General features: G+C 43.2%; 1 protein-coding gene across 8 annotated transcripts in view; it reads right to left on the bottom strand.

Annotated features, from left to right (window-relative positions):
• ADCK1 (aarF domain containing kinase 1) overlaps positions 1-12,987 on the bottom strand; it is a 163,783-nt gene that overhangs the window by 74,031 nt on the left and 76,765 nt on the right. For all 8 annotated transcript variants that reach the window (XM_061611860.1, XM_061611855.1, XM_061611856.1 and 5 more), the window contains one exon: positions 3,273-3,476. In XM_061611860.1, coding sequence (XP_061467844.1) covers positions 3,273-3,476 — 204 coding nt within the window. The remainder of the gene's footprint in view (positions 1-3,272; positions 3,477-12,987) is intronic.

The raw sequence follows: 12,987 nt of genomic DNA, 5'->3' as shown, positions 1-12,987 counted from the left end.
GTAGCAGCCTAGCTTAGGGATGTAGGGCAGGCTATGTGGCATGCACAGCTCTGCCCTTCAACACCTTGTTGTCCCTCCCAGCCTCTTAGTATCTCCCACCCAGGGCTGCTGCCTCATTCTGCCTCATGCTAGGACCGGCTCTAGCTTCATGGATCTGCCACAGTCTATCTGCATTGTCTGACTGATGTTTCATTCCTATACCTACCCTTGTTCTAAGGATTGGGGGAAATTTGTATTCAGTTCACATTTAAAAGGCAAATATACCTAATTTGCACTTTCCAAAACAATATGTAAACCGAAACATTCATACTTCTCCAAATTTTGCAGTGCATTTCTCCAGGCAAGTACTGTGCACAAAAATGTATATACTAGGGTAAAGTGTGCATTAGTGAAAATAACATACAAAAACACATAACATTAAGGGAAACTGCTTTGCTAAAATGCGTATATTAGGGGAAATTGCATAACAAAATGTGTATGTTAGGAGAAATTCATACTAAAATGCTGGTGAATTTTCACAAGGACTTAAAAAAATAGTAAACTGATGTGGAAATCTGGGGAGCCAATCATATGACTGAAAAAAAGAGAAACTGAGAGAAGCCAACAGTTTTGACAGTTTTGCCCATCTCTATCTTGCTCTCTGCAGCTCTTCAATGCACTTTGAACCAGCAACCTCAACTGTCAAGGGCTACTTCCAGATGTGGACAATTTCACAGCATCCAATCATTGCTATTCTGCTCAAAGCTGGAAGTGTGAGTCCAGCAAGACCTGCTAGCTAATTTCCACCTGGCCTGGGAAGACAGAGCCCTGACTCACTCCAGCTACAAAAGCAGCAACTGCTGAAGGCGTGAAGAATCATCTTGCTACCCCTGCTGAAAGATCTGCTGCTCAGGATGTCTACAAGCTATTGGGGTGTGATTTTTTTTAGGAGTTCCTGTTGGAGTCAAGATTTAATTTTAGAGATGCATTTTTGCTGTTGTTGGAACTATGATTTTGTATTTTTATTGTTAGACATTGTGATGAATTATGTGGGGACTGCTTAATTTTATTGTATATTTATTGAGATGCTTTCTTGTTTATGTTTATTGTTTATGACTATTATCTGACTATTTATATTTTGTTTTATTTTTGTAACTGTTAGAATGAATTGTGTACTTTTTTTGATGGCTTAGCTATGGAAAGGCACCATACAAATTGTTGATGAAGTCTAATAGCAAACCTGCTTCCAGACTTCTGGAGTCCAAATAACATCTTATAGCCAAACAGACAGTCCTTCTTTCTGCAATAGCTTGTAGATATCCTGAGCAGCTTCAAATTTGGGGGGGGGAATTTTCATTGGAGTAATGGCAGGGGAGAAGGTTTAAATACTCCCTTCCCCCTCACTGCACTCCCAATGATTATTACTTCCCTTCCCCTCTGCAATTTAAAGGTGGGGAAGCTGGTATAAAGAAACTGATATAAATGCAATGGTGTTTGGGAAGGGTTAAAGCGATAGTATTGATTCCTAGAGATGGGCCACAGACAAGGAAATCTATAAAGGCCATAACGAGACACAAAACTGCTGTGAAATGGGTAATCTACACGTGAGGAAATTGTGCAGCTGATCCACTGTTATTTAATTTTTATTATTTTTAAACATCTGGATTATCTGAGCTGGGGAGGCGTGAAACAGAAGCTGAATGGGAAAAACAGGGTTTTTTTTCATGACATTATATCATGCAGATGCCCTCATAAAAGGTGAGTGGACAAACTGTGGCTATTTCACAATGAATGCACTGTGCAGAAGCAGCCTTGGTCTTGTTTTCTGACCCACAGGGTGCTGACCAAGGCCTGGAGGAGACAGACTTTAAGTGAGAGTTCTCCAGCAGCACAAAGAAGGCAGCAGGTTCCCGGTACCAAAGGCAGGTTCTGCAAGACCCAGGAGAGGTCCCACAGAAGATGGATGTTGCTTTGACAATGATCTGAGCAAAACTGGGCTGCCTGCCAAGTGTCCAAGCTTTAGGGGACAATTAGCTACAAGAGAACAGGGACCCCAAAATACTCTAGCAAAACAGGGCTCAGCAGCAACATGTCTCATCAATGAACGCTGATTGGCCTACAAGCAGTTATATCCTAATGAGGTAGAAGGCCATCTATGATTTGCTGGGTTGGACCTATACTGTCTCAAGACATTTTTACTGCAATGCAGATTGCCAGATTGTCTTCTATTTCCTGCCTAATATCATCTAACCAATGTCTCTCACTGACCCACTTAACTAACCTGTACTCACTTTAGACAAACTCATTTGCTCATGAACTCTGCTCAGCCCCATAGCTACACTGGTGGCAAAATTGTCAAGTCTGATGTCAATCAGATGAATAGCGTAGATTTAACTTGTGGTAAAAAAAAAAATGACCCCATCAATCTTGTCCAATGGATAGCCACCTGAGAGATTTTTCCATTTTGGTTCTACGTATGCCACTCATGCCTATTTTGAAGCCCAGGTTCAGCAATTCACTCCCTGACCCTTTTTTAGCTAACTGGTTATTGTCAGTAAGTTAAAGGACATGAATACACTTGGAAACCTTGTGCAGTAAACACCGTCTGTCTACAGTTTCTTAGAACAGTAGACTCCCACAGCCTCATCTTATAAGATATGTTCCTAGGAATTACCCCCATATCAGATGTTAAAGCAAGGCTGGCAAATCCATGCCCCTCCAGATGTTGTTGGATTCCATCTCCCATCAATCCTAGCTAGCATGGCCTATGATCAGGGATAATGTGAACTGTAGTCCAACAGCGTATAGAGGACCACAGAGTAGCCACCTCTGTATTAGAAAGTATGGTACAAGTTTGTTTATTTATTATTTATTAAATGTATATCCTGCCCTTTCTCCCAGTAGGAGCTTCATGGCACAGGCAGATACAGCACATTGCTAGTTATCATTAGTTAATCATTATATCCAACAGAGCTCTATGGAAGTCATATTATACTGTACTTAGCATGCAACAGTCACAACAGTAATAGACAGAGCTTGGGGGAAGCACTTGCATTTTCACAGTGACAAAACACACCAGTTTCAGCAGTGCCACAATGCAGTATTTGTGCAACAGAAACACCATCTTGAGAAAAGATGCCTGTATTCTGTGTAACTAACGATTGTGCAATTATTACATAAGAAAACAGCCAGAAACCCCTATGTTCAATGTTCTCCATCTGTGGTATTGCCCAGAATATTCACATTGCTCTTGCTTGACTGACATGTCAACAAGTGCCTATCATCTCACATACCTCTTTGCCCAGGTCCTCCTGAATCACTTGCTCAATCTCCTGCAGGCTGCTCTGAGGAGCTTGGCTGTGCAGCACCTTCAGGGTGTGAGTGTATTCCTCAGGCAAGAGATAGTCTAGAGCCCCCAGGTGCTGTCCCACTTTGATGAAGGTGCCCCGGTTGGCACAACACAGATCTCGGAGACGTTTGGCAGACCGTAGATGCACCTGCACAGAGAGAGAAAGAGAGACTGAAAGACCCAGAAACCTCTGAGACTTTTCCTGAACCCCTTTCTCCAAACTATATGCTATTTCCATCTAGGCTTCCAAATGCAATTGTGAAGCTGTTTTGTTTTCTTTTGGGTGTGTGTGTGTGTGTGCACACACACACGCATGTCCATAAGGCTCCCTGTGCTTACCATTGGGGCAGGATACTGTGCACAGACACATCTCTGGAAAAACAGGTACTTTTCCTGCCAGGATGCCCCTGTGCAGTTTGCATTGCCTGCAATTGCTTCCATCACTCCCTGTAGGCAGACCAAAGTTGAGAGTGGGCTGATATACTCACAACGTGTACAGACTGCAGGTGTTAGAAGCATTACATGAGTACATCCAGTCCCCACAATGAGCACCATACAAGAGGTGCCTTAAGATGGGGGGGGGACACCTCAAGCCAAGGGCCGAATGCAGCCCCTTGCAGCTATCTGTCCCTTATGACTCTTCCCAGGCCACATACCCTCTCCAACAACACCCTTCACTGGCCTTGCCTCATACCTTCCTCGAATGTTTTTACCTGGCTGGAATGTGCCCTTGAACCCTGAAGTACCATGGGTGAGGAATTGTGAAAGGTTGCAATCAACTGAAAACAGGGTTCAGAATGATGATCTCTGTGTTTGACTGGAGTAGCTAGCTTTACATGTCTTCTGTTAATATGACTTCCATCTGTTCTGTGGCCTGTTCTTCAATCCAAATGTTTAAAGTCGGGAATATGCCCTGTCAGTGTTTTCTACACAGTGGTGACCAATATTATAAATCCATAGGAATCCCAGTGGGACTCGCTCACATACACTTCCTTGTCTCTGGATGAGGCAGAATCACCATATGGTAGAACTACACTGCCTTTGCAGTGACACTTGGCTGCAAGGCATGCAGGATGTTTGCTAGTAACTGGCAATGAAAACATTTTGAACTCATATTTTAGGAGGTGAATCAACACTGGGGGCAGATGTCTCATTTAGTCTCTTTGTTCAGTCTGGTGCACTCACATGCAGGACTCTGGGTGTGGGTATGCGTGTGTGTGTGTGTCTGTCTGTGTCTATGTGTTCCCAATAGTCCTGACACTCTATACAGTTGTTGTTATGTGCCTTCAAGTCTATACAGTTACTTGGGGGGAAATTGTGAATTATTTGGGTTGAAACTGACTTTTTTCTTCTCAAGCACACCCAGCCTGCCCTTGCTTTCTCTGAAATGAGATCATAAGAACAGCCTGCTTGATCAGGCCTGTAGCCCATCTAGTCCAGCAAATGCAGGTTAATTCTAGACAGCTGTAGGTAGCCCCTCCCTATTTTTGCTGGCCACTGATTCTCCCCCCCTCCCCTTTCTCCTCTGTTGGAGACAGTGTTGAGGACAATTATCCAAGCTGCATAAAAGCTGTTTCCCTGTAATGGGCTGAACTCCCTGTACTGTGACAAACTGCCCAGCTGCTCTAGCTCCATCTCTCCATCTTCTCTCTCATCCCCCCTCCCCAGCTGCACCCTTTCATTTCCAATTTCTCTTATTTTTTTCTCTCTCCCTCTTGACATTTCTGCACTCAAAAGGGAAGTGTCAGACAGATAAACAGCCAAGTCAAGGAGTCAAATAAAAATGCCCCTTTTTTTCTAAGGCACACCAACCACAAGTACTCTGCTCAGGGCAATGCTTTTTCACGATAGTAGCTCCCTGGTCCTTGTGAGAGTATTTTTTATGAGACTGAAAGTTGCCATTTTGCATGCCGTTGCCCAATCCACATCAAGAAGGAAATATAGCATTTACTGAACAGATAATATTTGATGCTACTTAACAAAGCAAATGTCATGCACGTTATTCATCGACTGCATATATACTCAATTCTTTTCATAGTGGTTGAATTAAAGAGAGACTAAGGGCCAAACTAGACAAGATGCTATTCATACAATTATCTATTGTATGTATGGCTTTTTTAAAAAGTGAATCACAGGCACAGTGGAAGGGGCTCCAGTCCAGATTGAAACCCTGGCAAGCGAAGAGTAGGAGAGATCTCACCTTTTGCCCTTCGCTATGGTTCCAATCCAAATAAAGGCTCTGTGCCTGCTATTTGCATTGGAAGAACAGCTTCCATGAGTGCAAAAGGGAGTGTTTCTTCCCACTCAAACGATAGGTGCAGGAGTCTTGATCTGGATTGGAACCACAGTAAGGGGCAAAAGGTTAAAGCTCTCCTACCCGCCTACCCCACCAGGGTTCCAATCCAGAATGTGGTCCTATGACGGCTATTTGCTTTTTAAAAGCCATGCACACAATAGATAATTCTATGAATGGCATTTTGTCTACTCTGTCCTTTAGAAAAGGTGCAAAAAGTTCTATTGGTGCAAAAGCGAGCATTTCTTCCCATGCAAATAAGAGGTGCAGGAACCCAGATCTGGACCAGGTCAACAGTGGAGGGCAAAAGTTTAAAGCCCCCATACCACTCTCCTCTCCACCAGGTTCCCAACTGGGCCACCACACCTGCTATTTAATTTTTAAAAGCCATTCATGAAATTGCTAATTATTTATTTTATTATTATTTTATTTAATTTAAATCCCACCCTTCCTCCCAGTAGGAGTCCAGGGCGGCAAACAAAAACACGAAAAACACTCTACAATATCATAAAAACAGACTTTAAAATATATTAAAACAAAACATCTCTAAAAACTCACTAAAACAAAACAACTTTAAAAAGATCTTTTTTTTAAGAAAAAGGATTTAAAAACATATTAAAAAGCAATTCCAACAAAGACGCAGACTAGGATAAGGTCTTTACTTAAAAGGCTTGTTGAAAGGGGAAGGTCGTCCATAGGCGCTGAAAAGATAACAGAGATAGCACCTGTATAATATTTAAGGGGAGGGAATTCCAAAGGGTAGGTGCCACTACACTAAAGGTCCAATTCCTATGTTGTGTGGAACGGACCTCCTGATAAGATGGTGTCTGCAGGAGGCCCTCACCTGCAGAGCATAGTGATTGACTAGATATATAAAGGTAAGACATCTTTCAGGTATCGTGGTCCCAAGCTGTATAGGGCTTTGTACAGCAAAAGCAGAACCTTGAACTTGCCCCATTAGATAATAGGCAGCTGGTGCAATTCTTTCAGCAGCAGGGTGACATGTTGGCGATACCCTGCCCCAGTGAGCAGTCTCACCACTGCATTTTGCACCAGCTGCAGCTTCCGGACCAACCTCAAGGGCAGCCCCACATAGAGCACATTTCGTAATCCAACCTGGAGGTTACCAGTGCATGGACAACAGGGATCAGGCTGTTCCAGTCGAGAAAAGGCCGCAGCTGTCTTACCAGCTGAAGTTGGTAAAAGGCACTCCTAGCCACTGAGGTCAACTGAGCCTCTAGCAACAAAGATAGATCCAGGAGCACCCCCAGACTACAAACCTGCTCTTTTGAAGGAGTACAACCCCATCCAAAGCAGGCAGTTGACCAATTATCTGAACTTGGGAACCACCAACCCACAGTGCCTCCGTCTTGCTAGGATTCAGACTCAGTTTATTGGCCCTCATCCAGCCCACCACCAAGTCTAGGCACCGGTCCAGGGCTTGCACGGCCTTTCTGATTCAGATGTTACGGAGAAATAGAGCTGGGTATCATCAGCGTACTGCTGACACCTCACCCAAATCTGCTGATGATCGCTCCCAAGGCTTCATACAGATGTTAAACAACATTGGAGATAAGACGGTACCCTGTAGTACCCCACAGCACAACTGCCAGGGGGCCGAAAGACAATTGCCCAATTCTATTCTTTGAAAATGACTCTGGAGGTAGGATCAGAAAAGCTGTAAAACAGTGTCTCCAATACCCATCTTACTAAATTGGCTCAGAAGGATACCATGGTCAATAGTGGCAAAAGCCACTGATAGATCAAGTAAGAATAACAAGCTCATACTCCCCCTGTCCTTCTCCCAATAAAGGTCATCCATCAAGGCGACCAAGGCTGATTCAGTCCCATAACCAGGCCTGAACCCAGATTGGAATGAGTTAAGATAATCTGTTTCATTCAAGAGTACTTGCAATTGCTGCACCACAATCCTCTTAATCACCTTCCCTATAAGGGGGGTATTTACAACCAGGCAGTAGTTATCAGAAACCAATGGGTTCAAGGTTTTTTTCAGGAGCGGTCGGATCACCACTTCTTTCAGGGCAGCTGAATCCATGTGAATGACATATTGTCTAGTTTGGTTCTAAGACTGCATTCTGTTTAGAGTTTCACAATACAGTTTATGTAATGGTGTAATCCTAAACTGCGGAAATATGACAAAAAGTATCTCAAGTATTTTAAAGAATCCTCCATGACTCTTCTGAGAAAAGCAGAATGAATTTGTCTTGATTAATTAAAGGTGGCAATTTGCATAGGAATTTTGAACTGGTTTTGACTGTGCCGACCATGTTAATCCTACCAATTCCCAGCTTGCAGTTCATACTAGCAACATTCAGCAAGGGGATCAACACAGTTCTATCCTATATAGCATGTGTGTGGAAGCTTTCATCCTCCAGATATTGCTGAACTACAACTCTCGTCATCCCTGGCTGTTGGCCATGCTTGCTAGGCCTGACAGGAGTTGTAGTTCAGCAATGTCTGGAGGGCTAAAGGTTCCCCCCTCCTGCTGTGTAGCATGCAAGCATCAGGGACACAGTGAACTGATGCTCAAACAATTCATTCAGAAAATGCCTGGGTGTTGCTCCTATTGCTCAGGTTACTTCTAGCTTCTGTCATGAATCATGTTAATAAAAAGAATGAAGAAACTAGCCATGCCTCTTTTAGAGAAAACAACATGAAGGGATGATAGCCTTGAAATATCTGAAAGGATGGGATAAAGAAGATGAACTGTTCACCCCAGCAATTTTGAAACATAGGAGTTTAAGCTACAAAGACACAGGGAATTAAGAAGAACACCCTCTCAACTGCCTAAGATAAATTGACCAATTAATATGTAACAAGTCATCAGATCTGGAGGGATCTGAAACAATACATTCTAAGATGCCAAGGGACACAAAATAAGGACTCTGGCAGCAGGGTCCAGACAGCCCCTGCACCACTGGGACAAGCCCAGGCTGAAGGGCCTATTGGCTTTATCTATGATGGGCTGTAGCACCACCCAGACAGCATCTTTGTCACTAGAGGCAAAAGTGTCCTCTGTGACTAGGAGTGCCATTTACCAACTTCTTCTTTCACCAGCTACTTCCATTCCTGGGTAGAGATAGTCTGATCACTGTAGTCCATGTGTTGGTAACCTAAAGGCTGGATCACTGCAAAGCACTCTATGTGGGACTGCCCTTAGGCCTGGTCCAGAAGCTCCAGCTGGTGCAAACTGTGGTAGCTAGACTGCTGATGGGGACACATAGCTGCAAACATGTGACACCATTGTTAAAATCTTAAGAATATAAGAAGAGCCTGCTGGATCAGGCCAATGGCCCGTCTAGTCCAGCATTCTGTTCTCACAATGGCCAACCAGATGCCCGTGGGAAGCCCACAAGCAGGACCTGAGTACAGCAGCACTATCCTCTCCTGTGGCTTCTGGCAACTGGTTTTCAGAAGCATACTGCCTCTACCTATGGAGGCAGATCACAGCCATCATGGTTAGTAGCCATTGATAGGCTAATCCTCCATGAATTCAACTAATCTTCTTTTAAAGCCATCCAAGTTGATGACCATCACTGCCTCTATGTGCTGTGTGAAGAAGTACTTTCTTTTGTTTTCCTGAATCTTCCAGCATTCAGCTTCATTGGATGTCCACGAGCTATACAGTTATGAGAGAGGGAGAAAAAAGTTTCTCTACCCGCTGTCATGGCCCTGTCAGAGGACTCATCAGATGAGGATGACTCGGGAGTAACAGCAGCGGACCCAGAGGCAGCAGACCCAGAGGGAGAAATGGAGGAAACTCCTGAGAACCCAGCTCCTTCTCCCCCTCCGCTGCAGAGCACCACAGGCACAGCTGAGGTCCTTCAGCCAGACGCAGACGGTGAACAGGATACTCCCCCCTCACCTGCAGAACATAGACAACAGAAGATCAGGCAGAAGAGGGGCAGGCCTGTCCTCTTAAGGCCAAAATGCTGATGGCTCACACCTGCTGACAAACCTGCTCCTTAAAAGTCAAACCTTGGTTTCAGCTTGTTGCTGACTACAGCGTCAGGCGTGACCACTGTGTGTCTTCCTATCCCCTGAACCTTGACTTGGACTGATCTCTCGGCAAACTAGACCCGGACCTTCACTGATGTCTTTTCTGGGTTTCTGGCTTGGCACGTAAGCTTTGAATGGCCTCTGCCCTTATCTTGCTTCCTCCTTGCTAGCCTGGCAGATTTATAGCCAAGCTGCCAGCTGAGGACTTACGGCCTGGCAATTACCAAGGAATCTCCAGCCCTGCCTGCACCCCCACCGACACTGCTGTCTCAGTGAAGAGCTGACACCCGCTTTCTCCAGGCCATGCACAATTTTATACACTTTTATCATGTCACTTCTTATTCGCCTTTTCTCTAAACTACAGAACCTCAAAGTAACCTTTCCTCATAGGAATGGAGTTTCTCCATCCTCTTGATCATTTGAGTTACCCTTTTCTGAACCTTTTCCAACTCTAAAATATCTTTTTTGAGGTGAGGCAACTAGAACAGTACACAGTATTCCAAATGCAGATGCACCATAGATTCATATAATAGTGTTATAATACCGGCAGTTTTATTTTCACTTCCTTTCCTAATGATCCCTAGCATGGAATTTGCCCTTTTCCCAGCTGCCACATATTGGGTCAACATCTTCATTGAGCTATCCACTGTGACTCCAAAGTCTTGCTCATGGTTGGCCATTGTTAGTTTAGACCCTGTGAGCATTGGCTGCCCATCTACTACCAAGCCAGGTTCAAAGTCCTTGTATTAATTTACAAAGCCCTGAACAACTTAGGTCTAGGATACCTGAGGGACTGTCTGAACGCTTATATCCCAGCTCGATCACTGAGATCATCTGTAGGAGCATTGCTGTTTGTCCCCCGTGTTGGTAACACATTTGACATCAACACAAAACCGAGTCTTCAGTGTTTTTGGCCCACTCCTGTGGAATGCTCTTCCAATAGAGATTCAGCAGGTGCCTTCCACTCTAACTTTCAAACATTTGCTGAAAACTTTTCTTTGCCACCAGGCTTATGTAGGCAATTAAGGAAAACTTTTTAGGTAGTAGCCAGCTGGTGATCTGTTCTATTTTTTGTGTTGTTTTCATTGTATTATAATTGTTGTAAACCACTTTTGATATTTTGAATGAAATTGCAGTATATAAAATATTTTTATAAATAAATAGCGGCCACTGACAACACTATCACTCAGCTGCCCAACCAAACCAAGAGACTTGAAGAACCATTAAGGGTAAACCTATTCAACCCTTAGTTTCTGTTCACAAAGTCACATTGTGAGCTCATGGTTAATCAAATTGTTGAACCCACATCTCCTAACCCCAACTGTTTTATGCTTTACTGTGGTGTTTTTCTTTAATCCTTCACCACAGAACCATCCCAGGGCTCTCAATTACTCCAGCAGCAGATAAACAAGCTGAAATAATAATCAACGTCAGAGCTATAAATCACCTCACTGAATATGATATGTGACAAACCAGCATGGCTTTTGCCAAAGGAAAAAAATTCCTCTCCAATTTATTGCCAGTTTTGGATATCCTAACAAAGAACACACACACACACACAAACAAAGAGGAGATATTTAATAGAACTTTTTTCAAATGGCCTTTGATGAAGCCTCTAACATACTGTCAGAAAATAATGATTGTATGAGATGCAAAAGCATGGCCACTGATCAGAAGCTGGCTAAACTTTTTCAGTACTTGATTTCCAAGTAGAATTCCACTCAAATGTCCAGTTGTTATTACTAGATCTAGAGTGAACTGGGATGTCATCAGCACAACGAGAAAGAAACACCTTATATAAGATATATTGCACCTTTCCCCTGCTCTCTCAAGAAAACCCAGAATTAGAAATTATCTCCTTCTCAACAATGTACTAACAGTCCAACCAACAAAAGCTAAACTGGGATTAAGCAGGGCATTTTTTTTTTTTTTACAATAATTTTTATTCAAATTTTCATAAAACATAGAAAACAAAATCATAAAACATTCAAAGACAAAAAACAAAACAAAACAAAAATGATTAAACAATAAAATAAAATAAAATAAAATAAAATGTTGACTTCCCATTTGTCACATATCAAATCAGTTATAGGTCTACAATATATAACAATCCTGTCTCTTAAATCATATTATAAAATCACTTTCCTCCAGTAGTTATCTTAATTAATCATCAAATCTCATAAACATTACTTTATTCTTTCCACAAAAAGTCAAAGAGAGGTTTCAATTCTTTAAGAAATATATCTATCAATTTTTCTCCAAATAAACATGTCAATTAATCCATCTCGTTAATAATTATAATAATCTTATTGTCATAACCATAGTCCAAATAAACATTTCGATTAATCCATCTCATCAGAATCTGTTAGGTCCAATAATTTCAATAGCCATTATTCCATTATCCCTATTAGTTCCATCTTCCATCTTCAATAGTCCTGTTAAGTCCAGTAATTTCAGTGTCCAATCTTCCATTATCAGTATTCCATATTAAGCAGGGCATTTTTAAGACAACAGGGTTTTTAGGACCCCCACTGTGCACAGGAACCGAGCTCTTCTGATGCCAACAAGGAGGAGCCAGCAAGTGTTGGACCAACCAGACTGGGGGCACTGCTGCTGGAGACCAACCTAACCCCCAGTATTATGACCAGGTCAGAGCCACAGCCAGAGACCATTGGATCAGGGGTCCTTGAGTCAGGGACACCTGAATGAGGACTCAGGAGACCATAACCTTGGAGCCTGCACCACCCCCTCCCCATCCAACCCCCTCCACACCACAAACCCACATTCTCCCTGTGTCAGGGCTGGGCCATGAGCAGCAGTGTAAGGCAAGCCAGGAACTGTGGGGCAAACTCAGTAGTCAGGACCAAATATTAAGTCAAAACCAGAAGGCTGGTTCAACCCAGAAGTCAGGACCAAAGAAGAACCAAGGATACAGGAATGGGCCAAAGAATCCTGGGAACTGTAGTCTGTTAAGAGTACAAACCTCTCAGGCCTAACAATTCCCAGCATCCTTAACAAACTACAGTTCCCAGGATCCTCCATGACTATTAAAGTGATATAACAGTGTTTTAAATGGGGGGGCGGTAATGTCATCACCCAAGATGGCAGCGTAACTTGTCAGCTCCCACCTCGGCCACCAGTTTTAGCGTCTAAATAGCTTGTTACTGCTAGAATAACCCCCCCCAAATTACTTTGAAATAGTGGGGCATGATCACCTCCTCATTAGGAGGCCGAGAACAATTGCTAAAAAGCTACTTTGGAGCACAAGATACAGCAGAAAGAGCAGAAGACGAATCTGATATAGGTCCCAATATGGTGTGTAAATCAGCACGTCTCTCCAAAGAGG

Source organism: Rhineura floridana, chromosome 2, assembly GCF_030035675.1.
Source record: "Rhineura floridana isolate rRhiFlo1 chromosome 2, rRhiFlo1.hap2, whole genome shotgun sequence".
NCBI classification, from domain to species: Eukaryota; Metazoa; Chordata; class Lepidosauria; order Squamata; family Rhineuridae; genus Rhineura; species Rhineura floridana.
The sequence above is the reverse complement of the archived record's forward strand: the minus strand, read 5'-3'. Positions and strand labels throughout refer to the sequence as shown.